This window comes from Pelophylax lessonae (genome assembly GCF_965119305.1).
Source record: "Pelophylax lessonae genome assembly, chromosome: 12".
NCBI lineage: Eukaryota > Metazoa > Chordata > Amphibia > Anura > Ranidae > Pelophylax > Pelophylax lessonae.
In genome coordinates, this window is record NC_138779.1 from 197,010,043 (window position 1) to 197,035,508 (window position 25,466).

Consider the following 25,466-nt stretch of genomic DNA (forward strand, 5'->3'; position numbering starts at 1 on the left):
GAGCACCATCAAGGGTCAAGTTTCAGCATTAGCAATCTTCTTTCAGAAACCTTTAGCTACCAAATCCTTGGTGCGGAATTTCATCCAGGGGGTGCGGCACCTGGCTCCTCCAGTCCGCGCGCCCTTACCGCCCTGGGATCTTAATTTGGTTTTGTCGGTTCTACAGAAACCTCCCTTTGAAAACATCAGGGAGATTCCCTTGCTTACTTTATCCCAGAAGGTGGTCTTCTTGGTGGCTATTACTTCTGCTCGCAGGGTGTCAGAACTGGCTGCATTATCATGCCAGTCCCCATACCTAGTCATTCATAGGGATAAGGTAGTACTTCATCCTAAGCCATCTTTTCTTCCTAAGGTGGTTTCAGATTTTCATCTGAATGAAGATATTGTACTACCTTACTTGTGTCCTCAGCCCAAGCATCATCGGGAACATGCGTTGCATTCCTTGGATGTGGTTCGGGCAATCAGGGTATACCTGAAAGCTACGGAATCATTCCGTAAGACGGATTCACTTTTTGTGATCACGGATGGCCCCAGAAAGGGTTTGCCTGCATCTGCCGCGACCATTGCCAAATGGATTAGACAAACGGTGGTACAGGCTTATTCTATTAAGGGTCAGAGTCCTCCGTTCCCTGTTAGGGCGCACTCCACTCGAGCGCTCAGTACTTCCTGGGCCTTTCGCCATCAGGCGTCAGTGGTCCAGGTATGTAAGGCGGCCACTTGGTCGTCGGTACATACCTTTACTAAATTCTATAAAATTGATGTGACGGCATCGGCGGATGCCTCATTTGGCCGCAAGGTTTTGCAGGCCGCAATTTGAGGAGACCGGTGGTCTACCTCGAGGGTTTTTTTCTGTTTGAAAAATTTTTTTGTTGAGTCTCATCATTAAGGATGAGCATTGTAAACTTCTAGTTGGCACCGGTTGGGCCTTCTAGATTGGGATTTGATTTCCATTTTCCCACCCCTCAGTCGTGATACTGCTCTGGGACGTCCCGAAGGTGGTGTATCACCGAGGACTACGTCTGTCGATGAGCGCTAGAGAAAAATGGATTTTTGTAAAATCTTACCGTAAAATCCTTTTCTCTTAGCTCATCGACAGACGTAGTCCCCGCCCCTCTGTTTTGGAGTTGGGTTGGGTTAAATTCTCTAAGCACTGCTTTTTCACATAACTGATTTGCTGAGGCAGAGAGAGAGAGGATATACCCTCTGGGACTGCCCCTAGGGTGTGGCCAGAGTTTTTTAATTTCCTGTCTAGTCCTGCTCCTGCGGAGGTAACATAACCCGAAGGTGGTGTATCACCGAGGACTACGTCTGTCGATGAGCTAAGAGAAAAGGATTTTACGGTAAGATTTTACAAAAATCCATTTATTTTGCCTTCCCCCATTGACGCCAAAAAAATTTTCAAAAATTATTTGGCAAGAGCTCACTTCCCGTTTAGACTAAGGGAGAGTTTTGCACCTTAACCTACCTGATCCCCTGCTCCCCTGGTCTTGATAATGTCAGGATCTCAGATAGCTGAAGGATGGAGAAGAAGAAGCTGTGTGGACTGGTCTAGCAGCATGCAGGATTGGGTAAATAGATGATCTTTTTTTTCTATGTTCCCTAGACCTGAGTGAGCTCTGAACCCCTAAAATGTGGGTACAGCCCCACTGCTATGAATAATTTTTATGTTTTCCGGAGTTGGGTTTTTAAAACCACCCTTGTATTGCCTTCTATGTTGTCTTCAAAAAATGTTGCCAAAATGTTACCAGGACATGAAATGGCTCACTTTTACTCATCTCTTATCCATACTAACAATTATGAATGATTCTACTGATTTAATAATTCTTAATATTGGAAGAGCTGTCCTTTATCCAATCAATGCTCTGCCATTCAAATTTTACGATTGCTCAGAAAATTTCTTTGTACATCATCGTCTGCATCCCTTCAGCACTGACAGGAGGGCCCAATCGTCTCCCCGGTGGCTGAGATTGCTAAAAATGCACCAGACATAGCTCTATGTGATCGAGAGACGTGCCTGGACTTCCGATCCGCGCTGTATACAATTAGCATTATGTAAATACAGGAGAATGGTTCCTGAGAGACTCACAGGGGTGGTTATACATTACAATATATCTGTCTGCCACTGTGTGTATGTATTAAACCTTCCCCCTCCTGACCACTCAGTGCTTTCCGCTCGCAGAGCAGGCTGAGATAAGGCGCAGTATTTCTAGTGACCATTTTCGTGGAGAGTTTTCATCATATACCGCTAATTAAATTAACATATTGCACATAACGGGCTCCATTTAGAAGAAGGGGTATTGCCAGTTTTGCTGTTTCCATAGCAACAGCAATACCACATCTAGAAAAGGATGAGGTTCGCCGGGCTGCACTCTTACAAACTGGACAGGTCATATATTTTTTTGGTGTCCGGTGACGTTATTCAGTCTTGGCTCTATGCCTTCTGTATGGTTCTATGGCAGTATTTCTCAACTCCTAACGTTCTCACAACCAATCCTCCTAGTGTTTCCATAGAGCAGTGTTTCTCAACTCTGGTCCTCAGGGCACACTAACAGGCCAGATTTTAAGTATTACCTTGGGGAGATGCAGACTAGAATACTGCAATCACTGAGTAGCAAATGATGCCTGTGATGTATTTCAGTTTTCTTGCAAACCTGGCCTGTTAGTGTGCCCTGAGGACTGAAGTTGAGAAACACTGTTCTATGGAAACACTAGGAGGATTGGTTGTGAGAACGTTAGGGGCAATGTACCTATGGGCAGAGTTTGGAGTGCAGGATTTTGCTTTAGGTGTATGTAAAGCCACCAGAGAAGATATGGAAAGTGGTAGTCAGTTTAGAACAAAACTATGCTCCAGGCTAATTGTTGTAGACAAGAGTTGGTCCTATTTGGAGTAGAAAGACCAAATCCAGGTGGGCACCCCGGCCCAGTCTGCTCTGGAGAGACTTAACTGTTACTCAGTATCCCCAGACAAGCATAAAGAGTTGAACGGAAGAACTTCTAAAAATATTCAAATCCGTAAACTCAGAAACTGTTGAAGACATTAGGAATAAGGGCACAGATAGCAGTAAGCACCCGAGAGAGCAGCTTTCTCTCTTTACCCTTTCCAACACTAGAAAAAATGTTCAAGAAGGACGTTATTAGGATTCATTCAAATACCGCTTAACACAAATGGCTAAGATGAGGTGTCATCCACTTGCGTCAAACCTTGAAGGTGCCCTTGTTCCGCCCTGGTTTAAAATATTATGGAATTTGGTTGCTACAGGCCCCATAATCTATTTTATGCTAATAGGCAAGTGTAATTACTAAAATATAACTATTGCCCCTTCATCTTTTGCAGCCGCAAAGAAAATAGAGACATTATATGGCCAAATGTTTGTAGACACCTGACCACTACACCTTTAAGAGCTTGTTGGACATTCCATTTTAAAACGATGGACATTAATATGGAATTTACCCCAATCCTGTGGCTTTAACAGCCTCAAGTCTTCTGGGAAGGCTTTCCACAATTTGTGTTTTTATGGGGATTTGTTCCTATTCAGACAGAAGAGCGTTTGTGAGGTCAGCTTGGATGAGAAGACCTGGCCCACAATCCGCTCTATAATTCATCCCAAAGGTGTTCAGTAGGGTAGAGGTCAGGACTCTATGTAGGCCACTTCTGTCAGGGAATCAATACCCTGTGCAGGCGCACTGGCGCCGCTAACCGGCGAATGCCTATGCGCATGCGTGTACGAAGAGGCACCTTGAATAGCTCTAGGCTACCTTACAATAGCCCGAGGCTACCTTGCAATAGTTCGAGGCTACCTTGCAATAGTTCGAGGCTAACTTGAAATAGTCAGAGGCTACCTTGAAATAGTCAGAGGCTACCTTGGAATAGTCAGAGGCTACCTTGGAATAAGTTGGAGGCTACCTTAGAATAGTTCGAGGCTACTAAATTGGCGCCAAAACAGCCTATTTAAACACAGCAGTCACTCCAGGTGGTTGCTGTGTTATCATCAGCTCTCCTGTTTCCTGTGCCTGTTTATATTCTGCTGTTCCTGTTTACCTGACCCGGCTTGTCTTTGGATTCTGATTACCTGCTGCCCGCCTTGACCTTGGTTTGTCCTGACTATTCTCCTGCCTGATCCTGATCTGTTTATCCGCTACCGGCTATTGGTCCTGGACTTGATCCTGGCTCCACCAGGGAATCCGGGGGACCGTGACCTGGTGTTAGCAAGCAGCCAAATCCATCCCCACCATCTGGGGCCCTGGTGAAAACCGGCTAACACTTAGACTCCGCGCCTCTGGTGAACCTGTGCCACGCCAGTTACCCGGTAAGCCACTCCTCTTACGTCAGGCTCTGCCACATTACCCCGTGACAACTTCAGTTCCTCCACACCAGACTGTCCATACTATGTCTTTATGGAGCTGTTTTTGTACACAGGGGCACAGCCATGGTGGAACAGAAAAGGCCCTTCCCCAAACTATTACTACAAGGTTGGAAGTAAACAGTGGGGTTGAGTTACTAAAACTGGAGAGTGCAAATCCTGGTGCAGATCTGCATAGAAACCAATCAGCTTCCAGGTTTTTTTTTTTTTTTTCTAATTGAACAAGCTGAAGTTAGAAGCTGATTGGCTACCATGGACAGATGCACCAGATTTTGCACTCTCCAGTTTTAGTAAATCAACCTAATGTCTTTGTATGTCGTAGCATTAACTGTCTCCTTCACTGTGAAGACCTAAACTCGATAACTTAAAAGGGTGTCTACATATGTTTGGTCATAAAGTAGGTGTGAAGGTCAGATATCACAAATCTTTGGCCATATAGTGTACCTCTGTATAAAGAAACCAGCTTTCCACATCCTTGGGCCAGTGTAGTGATTTCCAGATCTGATGCTTGTATCCCCCATATGGTGTGTGATCTAAGAAAGAATCTGACCATAGAGCGTAATGGCCAGTGTGACCAGTCCTCCTCTTTATCCCAGTATATACATCCAATTTTAATGGGAGATACAGCAATGGAAGTGATAAAAACACTGCTGCAGCCTCAAACAGTGTAAATTCTGGATTTCTTCACTTCCCCTGCTTCTATATATTGACACCTGCACCTGCTTCTATATATATTGTTCAGCTGCAGAAGCCAGGAACAATGGAGAGGTCAATGCTCATTTTTATCTTAAAAAGTGTTCTTACATGTTTCATGCTTTTTTTTTTTATTAGTATCCAGGTTTTGGTGATATTGACCTTGTGAATGCATAAAAAGTGTCTTTTGCAAATGAGATATTGATGTTCTGTCTATTTTTACCTTGAAGGGACGTTATCACAGAATAAGATGATCCTTTGAAGCTACAGCTTGTGCACCTTTAGGTGCTGGTATATTCTACCAACTGCAGGTTCCCCCTTCTTCTCCCCATTGACAGTCTTGTTAAATTTGAAAGTGTCCAAGGGTTTTGCAAAGACTTATCCTTTGTCTAAAAAGTCGGGATGCTAAAGGTCTCGCCTCCACCTTCCTGTCTCAGAAAGACAAAAGTATTCTTTGCTCAATCTCATTTTTGGTAAAATGATTGTCTTTTCTGTTACAGTTTCCCCGACAGCCAGAATTCAGCCCTCTCAAAGCCTGGTCAGAGAAGGAGACTTGCTCAACCTGAAGTGTGAAGTCACTGGAAATCCCAGGTAAGGTTTCTCAACCAATCTAAATACCCACTTTAAGACCAGACCTTTTCTAAAACTTTGTTTACAAGAAAAAAAATCTGTATTTTTTTTTGCTGGAAAATAATTTAGAACCCCCCCCCCAAACATTATATATATATATATATATATATAATTTTTTTTTTTTTTTTTACTAGAGACCCTAAAGAATAAAATGTTACAATTTTAAATTTTTTATGTTCGATGGTATTTGCACCGCCTTTTTCAAACACAGTTTTTTGGGAAAAAATACACCTTAACCATTTTGTATCCGGGCCAATTCTGACACTTCGCTCCTACGTGTAAAAATCTACTATTTTTTGGTATAAAATGACTTTGAACCCCCAAATATTATATATATATATATATATATATATTTATTTATTTTAGCAGGGACCCTAGAGAATAGAACGGCGATCGTTGCAATTTTTTATGTCACACGGTATACGTGCAGCAGTTTTTCAAACGCATTTTTTTTAGGGAAAAATGCACTTTAATGAATTTGAAAAAAAAACACAATAGCTACCCCAATTTTTTCGTATAATGTGAAGGATGATGTTACGCCAAGTAAATAGATACCTAACATGTCCCGCTTTAAAATTGCAGCTGCCTGTGGAATGACGGCAAACTACAGTGTTTAAAAATTCTGCATAGGCGTTGCTTTAAACACCTTTACAGGTTAACAGTTTAGAGTAAGGGCTCTTTCACACGGGCGTTCCGTGTGTCTGTATATCATCCTATTTTTTTGCGGATGATATACGGACATAATGTATGTCAATGGCATTGTGGATGTCAGTGGATGACCATCCACTGACATCCGATTTTCGTCCTTTCAGTTCTGTTCCGTTTTTTGGAATGGAACAGAACCCTATTTTTGTTCCGTTTAAAAAAAGGAACAAGTGTCATCAGCTCCGTGAAAAAAAAAAAAAAAGTGCCGGAGCGGATCGCAATACAGTCCGCTCCTTGTGAAAGAGCCCTTACGCAGAAGGTCTGGTGCTAGAATTATTGCTCTCGTTCTAACATTTGGGGTGATACCTCACATGTGTGGTGCAATCACTGTTAACCGACGTTTGCGGGAGTAACGTATGCATTCACATTTGCTCGTAAGCACAGGGGGGCTGCTTTAATTTATTTTTATTATTATTAATGTATTATGTTTTTTTGGATTAACTTTATTGCCATCACAAGGGATGAACACCATTCCTTGTGTGGCACCCTACAGGTAGGTGCTAGGTAAACGTATAGTGGGCCTTGTCTGCCTAACAGCAGGGCTGTGATTTGTTTAGTCGGGGTGTCATAATTTCCAGATGTGCCTGCTGAAGGGGGAGTCTCCCCACTGGCTCCTGTGAGAGGCTTCCCATAGGGCAGTGGAGGAAACCCAATCAAGGGACACATTCAGGCTTGTAACTACCCCAGAAGGCAGATTATGCTGCAAAGGATTCTGGGAGTGGGTGTAAGTCTGGGAATGGCGCATGACACAATGTCTTTGGCGGGAGCAGAGTCCCAGGCGGGAGAGAACGACTGTCTCTCCTCCTGTCTGAGGAAGAGGATCTCGGGGTGTCGCCTGCAGATCCAGAGAGTGCTGAGCTAAGCTGAGGGGATCCGGTGTGTCGAGAACCTGCGGAGAGTGAGAGGGGTCCAGTCCCAGGAAAGCCTACACAGGTCGTGAGTACTGAGGATTTCCCCTGGGGGTCTGCCTGAAGTTAGAGGGGACCACTCTGGTGGAGGATCGGGGATCCAGTGCCAGCTAGTGGTGAAAGGGAAGACCTAGGTTGAGGACCCTGAAGTGACAGAGGGGGTACATAGTCAGTGGACCCTGAAGAGTTCAAGGTTAAAGGGGGCGCCTACAGTTGGGCCCTGAATTGTACAGAGTGTGCCAGTTGGAAGTTGCAGTTTTTTCCAGAATCCTACGTCATACTACCTCAAGCCAGTGACAGGTGGGAGGGAAGTATTAAGTGACTTTGCAGTGCAGCAGTTCTACAATTCACAGTCCTGTATCTTCTGGACTTCAAGTCGAGGATTCAGCACTTCTATTGAGGGACAGAGTGCTCTCAGAGTTAGTGAGCGTTGGCTGGCGCCGGCCGGCTTCAAGGAGTGCCAACGGGCATTTTTCAGGAATGAAGTCCCAAGTGTCTAAAGTTGAAGCCTAAAGGAGTATCCCACTCATTCCCTTCTCCCATCCCCTTTAAATCAAATAAAACAACAAAGATGTCGGAGTTGTCGATGTCTCAGTGCTCACACCCAGGGTTGCAGCTCATATGGGCTGGAGAGGTAACCGGTACCAATGGCAGACCCACTTTAGGCCACAGGCCTGGAAAACCTGCTACACTTGTGACAGCATGGACCATGACCGGTCCTCTTTATGGAGAGATCTGGGGGACTATTAGACCCCAAATCTCACCTCTGGCCTCCAATGCAGCCGATCAAAGACAAATCAATCTGATCGGTTGTTTCCTGGCCGCTAGCGGTCAGGTAAACAGAGGTGGAACTGGAAGTGATGGCATACTCGTCGTTTCCAGGGTCAGAGAGAGAGAGTAACAATGTCCGTTTCTCTCTCTGTTCCGTTCAGCCGATGCCGCCAGTCACATTGCTCCCAGGCTCCGTGATTGGACGATAGAGCCTGGGAGAGGCAGCGGGAGGGGGTTAGGGGACCCCCTTCTGCCACTCGCAGAAGTGATTGCGTGGCTATTTAGTGACTTAAATATCTTCTACTACAAAGGAAATCTTTGGTTGAAAAATTTAAATATCGGAATGATGCCTCTAGGTGCAGGCATCATCCCAGCATAACTACTGCAAACCCGATGATGTCCATATACATCCTACGGGTGGCAAGTCGTTAATGAATTTGAATGCAAAAAAAACAAAACACAATATATAACCCCATTTTTGTTTCAATATAAAAGATGATGTTCCGATGAGTAAATAGATACCACACACGTATTGGAATGACATTGCACACACTCATGGAATGGCAACAAATTGCAATGCTTAAAAATCACCATAGACAACTCTTTAAAAATGTTTAGAGTTACAGAATAGGTCTAGCACTAGAATTATTGCTCTTACTCTAACCATTGCGGCAATACCTCACATGTGTAGTAAAAACACCATTTATATATGAGTGCACAACTTATATATGCATTCGCCTCATGGAGGGGATAGGGATGCTTTAAAAAAATTAAAATAATATTTATTTAAAATGTTTTATTTTTACGCTATACCTTAGTTTTTTGGGGGTTTTTTTGTATCACTTTTATTGCTATCACAAGAAATGTAAACATCCCTTGTGAAAACCATAAAGCATGACAGGTCCTCTTTATGGAGACATTTGGGGTCTATAGGACCCCAGACCTCTCCCCTACTATTAAAAGCATCAGATAAATATATATATATATATATATATATAATATGGATCTGATGCTTTCCAAAAAAAATTGTTTACCTTCCGCCCTAAACTGGACAGCACTTCCGGTCTCGGGGTCTCCAAACTTTCCAAACAAAGGGCCAGTTTACTGTCCGTCAGACTTTAAGGGGGCCGGAATATATCCAGTATGAGCAGAAAAAGCCCTGGCGTCAATGGGAGTAAACAGTGCCCAATCAATGGTATTAGTGTGGGGGTATCGTTCTATTGTCCTTCCATAGGACAGAATAGTTCCCCAATCATTAGTCTCAGTGGAAAAAAAAATAGTGTCTCATTATTGGTGTCAGTGGGAAGAATAGCGCTTAGTGCCGCATTGTTTGGGTCAGTGGTAGGAATAGTGCCCTATCATTGGTTATAGAGAGGGGATATTGCCCCATTTTTAGTATCATGGGAAGTAATCGTGCCCCATCATTGGTATCAGTGGGAGGAATAGTTCCCCCCCCCCCTTTTGTTGGTGTCAGCAGGAGGAATAGTGCCCCATCTTTGGTGTCAGTGAGAGGAATAGTGCCCCATCATTGGTGTCAGTGGGGGAAATAGTGCCCTTCTGTTGGTATCATTGACTGGTATTATGCCCCAATGTTGGTGTCAGTGAGAAGAATAATGCCTTGTATCAGTGGGAAAAGTAATGCCCCAAAGGCACGCTAAGGTGGCCCCTGGGGCGGAGTGGTGGTGGCGGCCCCTGTGGGGGGGGGGGGGGCGTCGGGTAGGCTGTACAGGGCCTTGTGATTTCTAACAGCAGCCCTGGCTGCAGTCATAGACCTGATAAACTGACTGAAAATATAGCAAAGTATTGTGGTCTTGAAGTGGATACGGATATTGCATTGAACTAAATTTGATTGTATCGCATCCGATATGTAGGCTCTTGACATATTCTCCAAAAATGCCAACGAGAACTTTACTTTACTCAACAGTCCTGGCTTTCAGGATGCTAAGGCTTATACAAAGTATGGAAATTGCTACTGGCACACCTTTTTTTTTCTACAGTCTAGATACAGCATATAAAAAGTCACAGTTCGGTAGCAATTGGGACAAGAAAGCATAGCCTAAAGGTTTGCTAGGAATTTACCTTGTGAAAAGCAAGTGTGAAGCATCTCAGCAATGCAGCGCCAGCCTAATGAGTATCTATAGTCCTTTTTTAAGTTTTCTTTAGATGTACATGTCCTCCTTAGGCTCTTTATTTTGTTCCTTTTCTCCTGCTGTAATGTTACTATTTCACAGTAGGGTTTATGCAACATTTTTGAAAGAATTGACTACCCAACCAATTAGCTGTTATCAGGAAGAATGTTTTCGCTTCCTTACATCTTATTGCTGTTTCTTGACTGCTGAGAAGCACAGGCATGCTAAAATAACCCCCCCCCCCACACCCAAAGGTAAGCCATTGCCCAAACCTACACCAAGGCTACTAGTGTTGGAACAGCATTGGTTAGTTTGATACCTGTCTAGCATTTGGGGTCCACAATGGTGTGTTGGCTATGTAGGCTAATCATGTGCTTTCAGTTTATCTGTGCCTGATACAAAGCTATTATTAAATGTTATCATTATTGGCGTAGACCATCTAACATGTTTCGGGGGCTCCACCTTTATCAGGGCTACAATACAAGTAAGAAAATATAAAAGTTCATATAGAACATTATATTATAATTTTATAGTTCACCTGTATTGTAGACCTGATGAAGGAGGAGATTCCCATGAAATGCGTTGATTTCTTTCTTCTAATCATTCAAAAACATCCACAGTTTGGACTATTTGACCTTTAGTGTGGTGCTCTTTCTTCCTCCTGTATAGCCTGACTTTTCTGAAGACCCCTTACCTTTTGGGAGTGTTCTGGTACAGATGAGCAGCCTCACAGAAGCAAATTGACTCAATAATGAGATGGTCTTTGATAACACTGAATAGAAATAATAGAAGATTTAGTGACTAGCTTTGTATGTATGATAATAAAAACCTAACATGGGTTCCAAATCTAAAAAAATTGTCTTCAAATTAACTTTAAGGCTTGCTTTCTTTAAAAATAAAGTCTTGCCTTCCTACCATTAGCATCCAACCACATTGTGTTTGCTGTAGAGAGGTTAGACTGTGGAAGAGCTTTGTCATGTTCTGAGGTTCTCATTGACTAGATCATTCACACCTAAGGTCTGATGCACAATGGGCATTTAGTCCTGGGGTATAAGGGTCCTGTGTTTAGGTGCGGTTGGAAGGCACAGGTGCACTGTCCAGCCCTAATACCGGCAGCCTGTCAAACTCTATGAAAGGCTGAAAGCTGATGGTGCTGGGTGGTGCACCTAGAAGTAATAACATTTAGTATGTCCTCAGGAGTAAATGCCCGGAATCCAGATTGATTGCATTCTGGGTATCCATGGGTGCATACTGCCCTGAATTTTAGTACCGCTTGGTGCACTTTCCACCCGCAGCAGCTGTCAGCCTCTGCTGCTGTGGATGGATGCTGTCAGCCTCTGCTGCTGTGACTGATTGTGCACCCAGCAGTATTAATATTTAGGGCAGTATGCGCCCAGGGTGAATGCCTTGAAAGCAAGCAGTCTGCATTCCAGATGTTTGCCCCTGGGCGCATACTAAATATTAGTATTGCTAGATGCACCATCCAGCCCCGATGGTGGCAGCCTGTCAAAGTCTTTGAGAGGATGACAGCTGCTGCAGCTGGACGGGGCTGGATGGTGCACCTTGAGGTGGTAATGTTTAGTATCCACCCAGGGGCGAACACCCGGAATCCAGATTTCTTGTCTTTCTGGTATTCATCCCTAGATGCATACTACCATAAATGTTAGTACCACCAGGTGCACCGTCCAGCCACAGCAACTGTCAGCCCCAGCGGTACTAATGTTTAGGGCAGTATGCCTGGAACTTAAGCAGTCTGCATTCCAGATGTTCGCCCCTGGGCGCATGCTAAATATTAGTCCATAACATCCAGCCCCAGCAGCTGTCAGCCTCTCGGAGACTTTGATAGGCTTCTGCCATCAGCACTGAACAATGCACCTGTGCCCTCCACCTGCGCACAATGTACCAGTGACCTATGTATATGCCAGTGCCTCATGTACTGGGGCTAAATGCCCAGTGTGCATTGGGCCTTTGGTGTGATGGATCTAGTCAATGGGAACCTCAGAACATAACTAAGCTCTTAAAGTCTATGACAGACTGACAACTGTTGCCGATGGAGGGAGCTGAACGGTGAGACTGGATGCTGTCAGTCACTGAATGGTGCACCTAGCGATACTAATGTTCAGTATGCACCCAAGGACGAATGCCTAGAATACAGACTGCTTGCGTTCTGGGCATTCGTCCCTGGGCACATACTGCCATGGATGTTAGCACCTCTAGGTGTCCTGCCCAGCCACAGCAGCGGTACTACCGACAGCAGTCTGCATTTCGGGCATCTGTCCCTGGGTACATATTAAACATAGTACTAGATGCATTACTAGGTGCACCATCCAGTTGCAGCATCCAGTCGCACCATCCAGTCCCCTCTAGCTGCAGCAGCTTTCAGCCTTTCCGGCAGCGGGGCTGGACGGTACACCCGCACCCTCCAACCCGCACCTAAACCCCAGAGCCTCATGCACCAGGCCCAAACACTCATTTTGCATGAGGCCCAACTCTTCTTTAACCTAATCTGCCAGCATTGCCATGGTAACAGGCAAACGGCACGCAAGCACAATGGACTAGCGCAGGCCTTGAACGTAACCCTTAAAAAAAAAAAAAAAAAAACACGTTCAAAACCTTCGCCGCTGGGCGGATCAATACGGCATCTATTTCCCCAACTCCCAACTTCACAGCATTATAGTCACCACTCTAATTCACTGCAGTATTAATTCCTAGGGGAATGATAAGCCGCGTTCTAGTAAATATAGTGCGCAGGATGGTTGCGCGCTGGCGGACGGACGCTCTTAAAGAGAAAAATAAGATTTTCTCTGCAAATTCCAACTTCTCCGACTTTCAGCAATAAGACATTAAAGTACTTTTTCGATCCTTTCCAAAGCAGCAGCAACTCTCCTGGTGACATGCCGGTGTAAAAACGTTCCGGGAAAAAAATGCACATTGAAATACGCTCAGCGTGGTAGCGGCGGTGTGCCGGTCGGGTGGGGGGAATTGAGGAAATAATACTTTTTTTTTTCTTTGCTGTGGAAGTGCAGAGCCTGGGCTTTTTTTTTTTTTTTTTTTATAAATGGTCCCCGCAGTTTCTCTGCAGCCTGTGCAACGGATATATAAACCCCACAGACATCCCGATGACGTGCCGGCAGAACATAAAACGTGTTTTAATACGACCTGCACACCCCATATATCTCCGACTGCAGCGGCAGCCACGGGAAAGGAGCAGACGCACAGCCTCCCACTGCAGCCCTAAACACCAGCAGGAATCCTAATCAGCTCCGTCCGCCGGAAAACCCCATTCAGCACAGAAAAACAAAGAAAAACAAAACAAAAGAGGAGCGGGCTGACACCAAGAAATGGCGGTTAGTCTGTAACGCAGATCTAGATGCAATCGCGTAAATCTTATGTATTTTTTAATTTGGTAATTTCATTTCTGAAGTCTTTTTTAATCTTTATGAAGACCTCATTCACACCAGGAGGTGCGTCTGTTGTACGTGCGCTTTTTTGCACGTCGTGTTTTAGGGCGGTCCATCTAGGCTGGATTTTTAAAATTGTGCCATACCAAAATGCATGGTACTGCGGTGTCATGTTTTTTTTTTCGGATGCAAACGCATGTGCGTTTGCTGGATGCTTCGGAGTGCCATTGAGAATGAGGCCCTCTTCACACTTAGCATGGCGGGAGTGCACAGTTTTTATGCCAACACACATAGAGCAGCCCATTGATTTTCATTGACTGTCATACACATGACAAACGTGGCAAAATAGCGTTTGCTTCCCGCGTTTGGGGTGCCGTTAACAACTAATGGCAATCTAAAGCATGACGTATGTTTCTCCAACACTCTGGGAATGCGCAGATGTGAATGGAGCTCCACCCAAAAGGGGAACTCCACTTGTTTGCACCCTCCACTGATGGGACCCAATGATGTCATCACTAGGTCTCTGTGCTTCTCTATGTATTGCAGTCAGATTACGGCTGGTGGTATGGGTTTTATGCAGCATTACATATGGTTGTTACCTAGAGCAGGCTAAATGCAAATACAGCCTGCCTAGGACCACCTGATGAAACGTCCCCAAATTACATCTCATCATTTTACTTTGGTTTGTGCGGTGCCGCGCGCTACAGTCCCTACGAGCCGCCATCTATAACCAAGGTCAAAGACTGAAAGGAGTGCTGTCGTCCTCTTCTGATTTACACTCCTCTAAACTGACACCCACCCTTCAAGGCTTTTGTATTACTGGCATAACTCCTCCCAAGAGCCAGCCCACTGCTTGCATCAGGACTGAGGGCTCTTGAGAGGAGTACTGAGGCAGGGTGCTGTGATGTTTTTAGGAAGCTGTGTACAGGACCTTGGCGACTCCTTCCACCAGTGATCTGCCTGCATTTCATAGAGAAGCACAGAGACCCTGTGGTGACATAACTGGGTCTAAAATAAGATCTGTAACAAAAAAGTTTTGTTTGTTTTCCTTTAATTTTGAAAAAATGTCCCCCCCCCTCCCCGGCACTGCTGGCTCCTCCTCCATGGGGAGTGCCCCCATAGTAATCTGCTTCCTAAGGAGGCACTCGTGCGGAATCGCTCCCAAGCTGCCTTGTCTGCTTCCATTGACAAAGACAGGGTGGCTCGGTCCCACCCCCTGCTCCCTCATTACAGAATTTGATTGACAGCAGTGGCAGCCAATGTCTTCCGCTGTTATCAATTTATGCAGTGAGGAGAGAGAGAGGCAGGAGAGCCGCTGCTCTCATGCACATCGCTGGATTGGGATCAGGCTCAGGTAAGTATAAGTATATTGTTTTTTGTTGTGCTTTTTGCATTTTCTAGCACGCGATTTTATGGCATTTTTGATGTGTTTTGAGTTTTTGAGCTTTTTTTTAAAAAAAAAAAAATTGTTGGGCAGATTAAAAATCAGAAAGTGCAAACGCGGCAAAATTGCGGTAAAAACCCACTGCATGCTTTTCTGCAGCTTCTCAATTGAAGTCTATTGAACCAAAAATGTAAAAAAAAACAAACAAAAAAAAAAACATTTTGCATTTTAAAAAAATCCCGGACCCTTTCCAAAAATACAGAGTCACAAAAATGTATTGATGTGAACCTGTTCCATAGAAACCCATGTTAAGAAAATGTCCTGCGTTTCTGCAAAAAGCAAGAAAAAACGCATTGGTGTGAATGAAGCCTAAATATCCAGCATTATAGTGGCAGTGAGCCCTGGACGCTGCAGTCAATTATTTAAAGTTAAGTCACCCACACTGAGTTTATTATTATATTAAAACAATACCCAGGGCACCGAGAGACAAGGAATAAAAAGAATGTACATGGTTTAACCACTTCAATACCGGGCACTTTCACCCCCTTCCTGCCCAGGTCAATTTTCAGCGCTGTCCCACTTTGAATGACAAATGCGCAGTCATGCTACACTGTACCCAATCATTTTATTCACACAAATAGAACTTCCTTTTTGTGGTATTTAATCACCGCTGGGTTTTTTATTTTTTGCTAAAAAAAAAAAAAAAAAAAAAGAAAAAAAGACAGAAAATTTTGAAAAAAATGTTTTTTCTTAATTTCTGTCAGTAAATTTTGTAAATAAGTAATTTCTCTCCACTGATGTGCGCTGATGAGGCGGCACTGATGAGGTGGCACTTATGAGGAGGCACTAATATGCCACACTGATAGGTGGCACTGACGGACGGCACTGACAGGCACTGATGGGCACTGACAGGCGATACTGATGGGCACTAATGGGCAGCACAGATGAGCAGGCACTGATGGGCACTGGCTGGCATCACTAATGGGCACTGATAGTGGTCACTGTGGGCACTGATTGATGTCACTGATGGGCATTGATTGGGCACTGTTTTGTGTCACTGATGGGCATTGATTGGGCGGTTTTTGGGCACTATTGTAGTTTACTGTAATCAGGGCAGTGATGATCCGTGGCCCTGATTACCTTTCCTGCACTTCCCTCTGAGTAGGAGCAGCTGGCGGCTCTCCTCGCAACACACTCTGACAGTGTGAGGCAAGGAGAGCCGATAAATGGCACTTCCCCATTTTATGGCACTTCCTCATTTACATGTGATTAGCTGTGATTGGACACAGCCGATCACATGGGTAAAGAGCCTCGTCATTGGCTCTTTACCAAGATCAGGGTCGCGCCGTGTCCTAGGAACACGGCGCGGCCACAATTGCCACGCTGCACGCCCCTGTGGGCGCTCGAGATCGACCATTCTGGGGCGCCGTCATATGACATCGACCCAGAACGAGAGCCGCACCGCTTCGCTGTCATTTGACAGTGGGCGGGCGTCAAGTGATTGAAGTGTTACTAAACCCACAACAGTAAAATCAGTGTGTATATGCAGTAAAGCATGCTTGTTAATACTCCCTGTGGAACCTAAGGGGTTAATCCTCAGCATTGTGTAAAAAGGCTGTATGATCCTGTCTTTTCTGATCCTCCCCTTCTTTTACTGTCCCCAATCCATTTCCTGATAGTTTGGTGTGTATTGCAAGAGAGTATTTTTTCTTTTCTTGGGAGGGTGCATGTGATCGGCAAAGGGCCAATCAGCACTGTCCAGACAGAGGGTCAGGAGTCCTGCAGCCTCAAAGGACAGTCAGAGAATGAAAACTCCTCCTACAAGCTTTTTTTAATCAAGAAAATAAGTTTATTGAGTGTAATAATAAATTGTACAACTTTCAACAGACACATCAATCTTATACAAGTATCAATCATACAACTTAAGGTACATTAACAAACAGTATGCATTCAAACAGCAGGGTCATACCCAGCATGCATTTCTTGGGTATGTATTACTGTATACCATTGTTTGCAAGATGTGCAATCTTGTGCACTACAGTAAAAACCTTTACCTATTGTAGCCTGCATAACATATATTATAAAGAAGAAGAAGTGGGGGGGGGGGGGGATTTGGGGAGAAAAAACGAATAGATAACCCAGCGAAGACCCCCCTCCAACCATTATCACTATATCTCATTATTGTTCTCCTCAGCCTGGTTAGTATCAATTGATAGCCGGTCCTGGAACATCTAACCATGGTTGCCACAATGAAAAGAATTTCCTGGGCACGTTGCGGTGTTGATATGTAAGTTTTTCCCATATAAGAGCTGCGTTCACCTGCTCCACCCATGGTTTCTTGGTAGGAACAAACAAAGCCATCCAGTATCAGGCAATTAATTTACGGGCAATAAATAGAAGTCGCATCACCGCAACAATTGCTTTTGGACCCAATGACTCCTCCTCCAAGGTTCCCAACAGACATACAGTATCACCGGGTTTCTAGGAAGCCGAAAATGATATACCTATGACCTCTGACCAATATCGGAATAGCTTGGGACATCTCCATATCATACGCAACAAGTCACTGTGTCACATTTTGGGCAAAGAGGAGTATCTCTACTTCCCCCACTTATGCAGCTGAATTGGTGTTCTGTAAGCTCTATGCAACAAAAAAACATGAGAAAGCCTCTGGGAGGCTGACTCAGAAACCTGAGTCATGGAAGACCCCCATAACTCCCATGTATCATCATCAATAATGCCCAAATCTCTCTCCCACCCCCCTTTACATTTTAATGTTAATGTTTTCTGTAAGGTATTGAATATACTGGCATTAGACCTAGATATCATGCCCTTTTTACCTCTCGCCAGTAATATATCAGTAACTAAGGGATATTCTGTTAACTTCAGTATTGAGAGCTGAGATTGAGAATTAAGAGCGTGTCTCAATTGTAGATATCTGTAAAATTGGGTCCTAGGGAGAGCAAATTCTGTAGGTCCGTAAAAGATTTGGGAATGTCATTCGAATATAGCTGGGACAAATATCTAATCCCCGCTGTTTTCCACCGACCAAATCCCTCTAGTTCTAACAGCTCCTGATATTGCGAATTACGCTATATTTGAGTACTGGGCAAAAAGCCCTTTATATCCAAAATACACAGGTCCACATTTTTGTATGGAGCAAGACCGTTGGAGCATTCTTTACTATGTGCAAAAAATGATAAAAACAGGTTTAGTACTGCCAGTGACACACCTCCATCCCTAAATTTACATGCAAAGAAAAAAGGATATAGCACTGGGACTCTAAATGAGGTGTACACAAATGGTCAATTGTAATGGGGTAGATATAGTAGTAAATTTATTAAGTATAAAAGACGTCAACATATGTGCAAATGCATGTGCCAATTCAGACATAATAAAGGACATGATGGTTGGTATACATGTTTGCGCATAGCAGTAATATTCAATGGTGGACTAGATGCATCTTTCTAACTCTACGCGTTTCGTGAGTCAGTCGCTCACTCTTCAGGAGTAGATGCATACAAGTATATCTAAAAAATACATAATATCAGATTTTAATTGTATGAAAAATAATGGCCAATAAAGAATGGAAACTAGTGGAGAGCTCTTTGTAGGGAAAAACCATTGAGCCAATGTACAAGAGGACAAAGCAAACATCTGGTGGCGACCAAGTAGTCTGACCCGGGAGCTGAAGGAAGTGGGGCCGAACACTCCCCAACAGTGGATACAGGAGGGGCAGGTGTAACTGATGTGTGAATGAAGGTTACCCTTGACAAACCATATCCCTTGCTGGAACAAAATATATAATGTATAATCCGACTACTTGGTCGCCACCAGACATTTGCTTTGTCCTCTTGTACACTGGCTCAGCCAATTTGTAAGTATGGTTTTTCCCTACATAGGGCTCTCCACAAGTTTCCATTCTTTATTTTTCATACAATTAAAAACTGATATTATGTATTTTTTTAGCTATACTTGTACGCATCTACTCCTGAAGAGTGACTTACGAAACGCATCGAGTTAGAACAATGCATCTAGTCCACCATTGAATGATATAACTGCTATGCGCAACCATGTATACCAACCATCATGTCCTTTATCATTTACTGTAATTATGTCTGTATTGGCACATGCATTTTCACATATGTTGATGTCTTTTATACTTAATAAATTTGCTACTATATTTACCCCATTATAATTGACCATTTGTGTACACCTCATTTAAAGTCCCAGGGCCATATCCTTTTTCTTTACTATATGGGTAAATTCTGCCTCCAAGTATGCCATGGCTGGGTACATGGTGGTCCCTTGCACTAGTAGGGTCCTGATAGAGTCCTGCAAGTCTATGTGTCCCCATCCCCCCAGTTGTTGCATCTGAGAAGCCAGGTAATATGCTCTGGAATGTGGAACCGCCATACCACCCTGTTCCTTACCCATTTGCAGTGCAGATTAGCTTATTCTAGGTGTTTTCTTACACCATATTAAGTCCTGGATCTGGGAATCTATGCAAGTGAACCATTTCCGGGGTATTCACACCGGAGAATTATTAAATATGTACAGCAATTAAGGGGCCCAAAACATTTGAATTAAGTTTATTCTGCCAACTACAGATAACGGGAGTTTACACCAGGATGCACGTTTCTCCTTAAATTTATGCAGCAGTGGAACAAGGTTTAATTTAATAAAATCGTTTGGGTCTGGAGAAATGTAGATACCCAGATATTTGAAGATGGAAACTATTTGTATTGAAGAGGCTCAAGACGGTAATGGGCTGGGCAGTGAGTCAAGGGGCATAAGAACTGACTTATCCCAGTTTATGGAAAACCCAGATAGAGCTCCAAAGTCATCAATCATAGACATAACCTTCCTCAAGGAGTCTTGTGTGTCCCGTTTAAATCCTACCAATTCAGGCGACGCACGTATACGTGCCTCCAGGGCCTCTAGGGCCAAGGCAAATAGTAAGGGTGAAAGGGGGCAACCTTGCCTAGTCCCTCTATGTAAGGCATCTGACAGTTCCCCTTTGATTCAAATGCGAGCAGTGGGATGTGCATAAAGTACTCAAATCCATTTAATAATCGTTTTACCTACCCCAAAATGCTCCAAAGCCCCCCCCCCCAAATATGACCATTCTACACTATCGAAGGCCTTGGCGCGGTGTCGAAAGAAGGAATTGCCCTATTTCCCGTGTTGTCTATGGGCAATTGTGAGTTTAAATATAACCATCTAAGATTTTGTGCTGTAGATCGTGAAGGGATAAAACTCGACTGATCTCTATGTATTAGTTTGTGGATAACCTTCACTAATCTGGATGCCAATATTTTGGCTAAAAAGTAGTAAGTAGGGAAATGGGTCTATATGAATCGGCTAATAAAGCATCTTTGCCTGGCTTCAACACCACAATTATGGCTTTGTTCATTGATTGGGGTAATGTCCCTGCTTGAAACGCATTATTATATACCTTCAGCAAAAGGGGTATTAGGTGTTCTGCATAGCGCCCATAGACCTCAGACGGAAAGCCATCAGCCCCAGGGGATTACCCATTAGGGGTCATTTTTAACACTTCCCTCAATTCCTCCTCAGTCAGAGGAGCATCTAACACCCGTATATCTGTGGCCGGCAGGCAAGGCAGGAAACAGGAATGGAAAAAGGAATTAATCTCTGTATCAGAGGGATGAACCTTAGAGGAGTACAGGTCCTGATAAAATGTACGGAATGTCTGGAGAAGATCCTGAGTAGAACTCTTTAGCGACCCCAGGGGGTCTTGTATGGCAGAGATAAGGGAAGGAGCTTGCTGGGTAGGCGCCAACATATGACCAGTAGCTTCTCCCTCTTCAAAATGCTTTAGAAAAAAAAGTTTATCCTCTGCCAATTGAGTCTCCACTGTTTTAGACAACGACCTCGAACGAGCTTTAACCAGACGCTGATAGAAGTCACAAGACTGCTATAATTCTGATGAGAAAAGGGATTTAAAAGTTTATATTTACTAAAATAATTGCATTTCCATATTAGGTGTACTGTGCGAGACCAGATATAGTGAATAAAGGTTCCTGGGTTTAGTAACGCATTTGTGACAGTATTCACCATCACTGGAATTTAAAGACAGATAAGTAATGGTTTGGATTGCTTCATATTTGTCAGCAATATCTCCATATAGAAATATTAAGATTTATTCCCATTTGCCATGAAATCTGTAATTGCTAAATGCTGTGTATATTACATTTCTTTCAATGTCAGACAGGTTTTCCTTTTGTTTGTGTATTGGGAGGGAATGTGAATTGCCCTGTCTCAGTTTTAAGTGCTAATGACCTCCCATTGTTCTGTGCCTGGCTATTGTGTACATTGATTGCCCCCTGGGGGCTTCTGTCTCATTGCACATGGCAGTCCTTCTGGTCAAGCTATCGGACCAATCCCTGCTGACTCACTTTCAAGTCCTCATTTGCATGGCTAAGGAGGACCTGAAGGAGGACTACAGGTACTTTACCATTGACCAATAGGAAAGCGGTTGTTGGGGGCGGGATGTTCCAAATTCTGTATATAAGTCTTGTTCAATAAAGTTGTTGGAGTTCTTTCAACCTCAATCTAGAGTTCTGTCTCTTATTGGGGGAATCTGCTGCAAGGGATTGCTATGGTCTTCCATACTCCCTTAGATAATCGCTAAGCTCTTGTAAGAGCTTGTATTAGAGCTTGTTCTGCTGCACTCTCTGGGGAAAGAGAGGTTCACCCACAGGAACCTGGAGCCTTGTCGGAGGTCCAGGGTGGGTAGGAGACTGCAAGACCCTAACCAAGCTGCGGCGGTTCGTGAGGTCTGAAGTGGTTACGGTGTCTGGTGGAGTGCTTGGAGCCCCTCGGGAAGCACTAGGAGCATCTGTCAACGGAGGTCCCCGCTCAGGGCTGCCCTGTTCCGTTACAGCATTTAATACAGAACTTCCAGGTGCCCCTTCTTAAAGATTTCCTTTAGCACAGTTCAATAGAGAGCTACAAAAGAATCTTTAGAGTTTTTTACACTGTATGTAAAGGCAGATTTGTTTTACATTTTTTTTTTTTTTTCGTTAGTTTTTGGCAAAGCAGAGAATTGTCAAGTTTTTATTGGCAGAGTTTCTCTATTGGCCCTGGTGAGGAAGTGAAGGATGGCCTTCCAGTAGCAACATCTATTACACCAACTACTACATAATATTTCCCTCATTTTGGGAAGATTTGGTCTCACTTTCTGTTAGGTCTCTGGACAGGAACTAAAAAGAAATTTCTTCTCAAACGGAGAAGATGGGAGGAAAGTTGTTCATCGCATACTACAGGAATCAAACCTATGCACTGAACATGTGAGAAGCGTTCTACAATCTGGCTACAGTAGCTTAAAGGGGACAAAGCTCAGGGGAAGTGGAGGGAATTTTCTGACTTTAGTAAAGTTTTAGTGTTTACTGGGTACCACTAGCAGTTCACTGATTGACTTTAATGAAGAAATCACAGTCAGCTATAAGTAGAAACTCACCTGTCCAGTGCTGTCCTCACCCAGGCTGGTTCTTTCCAGGTCAATGTCACCCCCATCTTGCTTGTGGGAAGTCAGCTGTGATTTCCTGGTGTTTTACAGCTGGCTCCCCACTGCACATGCGCAAGCCGCGCTGCACTTACTGAATGGTCCATTTTTGATCTGTGTAATCATGGGTCAAAACAGACGGCCGGAACAGCCTTGTAAAAGGGGCCTCCAACCCAAATTGGAACCCCTACAGGCTAGTCCTATGCCTTGTGTTACAGATACATTGATATGCATGTTTTATCTGTCGGGAGCAGTGTTTATCAACTAAAAGGGGCCTCAAATGCAGCCCCTGACATCACCAAAGCACTGCACATAATGTTCAATATACACTATATTTTCAAAAGTATTGGGACACCTGCCTTTACATGAACTTAGAAGGGGGAGTTCCTGCACCTATTCTCTGAGAAAAAAAGCCCTGTATATATACATACACACACACACTATAGTACTAAAAGTATTGGGGCGCCTGCCTTTACACACACATGAACTTTAATGGCATCCCAGTATTAGTCCGTAGTGTTCAATATTGAGTTGGCCCACCCTTTGTAGATATAACAGCTTCAACTCTTCCGGGAGTGGAGGAATTTGACTGGCCTGCCCTCAACCCGATAGAACACCTTTGGGATGAATTAGAGGCCTTCTCTCGAAACATAAGTGCCAGACCTCACAAATGCACTTCTGGAAGAATGGTCAAACATTCCCATAGACACACTCCTAAACCTTGTGGACAGCCTTCCCAGAAGAGTTGAAGCTGTTATAGCTGCAAAGGGTGGGCCAACTCAATATTGAACCCTACAGACCAAGACTATGCCATTAAAGTTTGTGTGCGTGTAAAGGCAGGCATCCCAATACTTTTGACAATATATATTGTATAAAATGCTTAAGAGGACTGCCAGATTGCAGTTCTAATAGAGGAAATGAAGGTTAGAGAGTGTGGACAGGATACATTGTTGGCTGGGAATATGATGCAGAAGACCATATGAAACTGGGAACATGTTACAGGAGGCTAGTAGAAATCAATGCTATTACCCTAATCAATGTTCCCACTACAGGATGCTGAGGTCTGAGGGCCACATACCATATACAAAAGGGCCGCTTGCTGCTCTCGGGCCATAGGTTGGGCACCAGGGGTCTGGTTTCTACATCCTTCCTGTTATGAAGGCTCACCCATAAAAGGACCACCTATAAGCCTGTGTTCAGGAGGCATGGAAGCCAAGTGTTGCCTGTCTGACATATTTGATTTAGTAAGGCAGGGTGGGAAAATAATTAACCTTGTAAATTGGTATTTATTATCCGCACTGTTTTGTTTGGCTTGTTGGGCTTTTGAAGTATGAACTGTGTCCACACTGATACAGGGGGCTGTCTGCGGATGAGTAATGAGCATGCAAATTGCCTGCCTCTGCTGAATATTAGTTAAAGGGACGCTACATATGAATCCCATCCCTTTCATCAGCCTTTCTCAACCTTTTCAACACAGAGGAACCCTTGAAATACATTTCTGGTCTCGGGGAACCCCTGCTAAAAATTAAAAATCTGCAACTCATGACACATTAGTGTGACAGTCAGTGGGAAGAATGCTCCTTACCCTTACCCTTGTCATCATTGGGAAGAATTACCCCCTTACAGATAGCTAAAAGGAACAATGGTGTCATTGGGAACTTATCTGAGAGGCAGGAATTGCCCATTGCTCAAGGAACCCTTAGCAACTTCAGGAGGAACCCTGGTTGGGAAAACCTGCCTTACATAAACCAACTTTATAATGAAGGTCTACAAGCCCCCTGTGTATTTACATAGCAGTCCCACGGAAACAAAGGCGGCATAGCAAGGAGCCATGGATTTCTGACATACAGGTGACTTCCTAATCCTATTCTCCAAAATCCATATGCACCCACTACTTAGTGATAATAAAGTATTTTTATTTTCCCAAATAGCAAAGATGTTACACTTACCTCCTCTGTGCAGTTGGTTTTGCACAGAGCAGCCCGGATCCTCTTCTTCTTGGGTCCTCCTGGCCCCTCCCACCTGCCCCCACAGCAAGCAGCTTGCTATGGGGGCACCGGAGCTGCTGCTCTGTGTTTCCATTCAGACACAAAATTGTGGCCCTGTCCTTCTCCCTTTTTCTCCTCATTGGCTCACTGACTTTGATTGACATCAGCAGGAGCCAATGGCTTGCTGCTGTCTCAGCCAATGAGGAGGGAGAGTCCTGGACTGCCGAGGCTCTCGTGCAACATTGCTGGATCAAGATGGGGCCCAGGTAAGCATTGGGGTGGCTGAGGGGGGCTGAAGGTTTTCTAACTTAATGCAAAGAATGCAGATCACAGCAGAAAAAATTCATTTGGAGGCTGGAACAGATTTTATTTATTTTTTCTCAGGGCAGTGACCACTAGGGAGGGAATCTGAGAACTGATCCCCTCACTATACAGAGAACACGTAACCCCTGCGGGTACTGTCCTTTCACTGTCTGGCCACCATATCATTCCCCTAACCTCTTCCTGCCCATGCAATAGCTGAAAGACAGGCCTAAATTGCCATGTACCTCCTCCCATGCATGTGCTGACTGCGCGCCCCCTGAGGGGAGCGGGTGACTCTCGTGACACCCATGGAGCTCTGTGATCAGCAAATTCATGAGACTTGGCTGATCACAGATCTGAGTAAGGGGCCGATCCGGGCCCTTCACCACGTGATCAGCTGTCAGCCAATGACAGCTGTTCACGTGATGTAAACAGAAGCCAGTAATCAGCTTTTTTGTTTCCTCGCACTGACAGCGGCTTGCGTAAACGGGACATCGGCCCTGCACATGGACACCCACTGCTGCTAAGCAGTGCCCGCCAGTGCCACCTACCAGTGCCACCTACAAGTGCATATCAGTACTGCAAAGCAGTGGCCACCAGTGCCACCTACCAGTGCCCACCTACCAGTGCCCACCAGTGCCTGCTGTCTGCAAAGCATTACA

At 44.3% G+C, this 25,466-nt stretch overlaps 1 protein-coding gene across 1 annotated transcript in view; it reads left to right on the forward strand.

Moving 5' to 3' along the window:
* Window positions 1-25,466, forward strand: part of CADM4 (cell adhesion molecule 4) — a gene marked incomplete at its 5' end in the record, with an annotated part of 735,914 nt that overhangs the window by 661,087 nt on the left and 49,361 nt on the right. Inside the window, one exon of the mRNA XM_082274726.1 lies at window positions 5,555-5,645. Within this exon, the coding sequence (XP_082130852.1) occupies window positions 5,555-5,645 (91 nt within the window). The remainder of the gene's footprint in view (window positions 1-5,554; window positions 5,646-25,466) is intronic.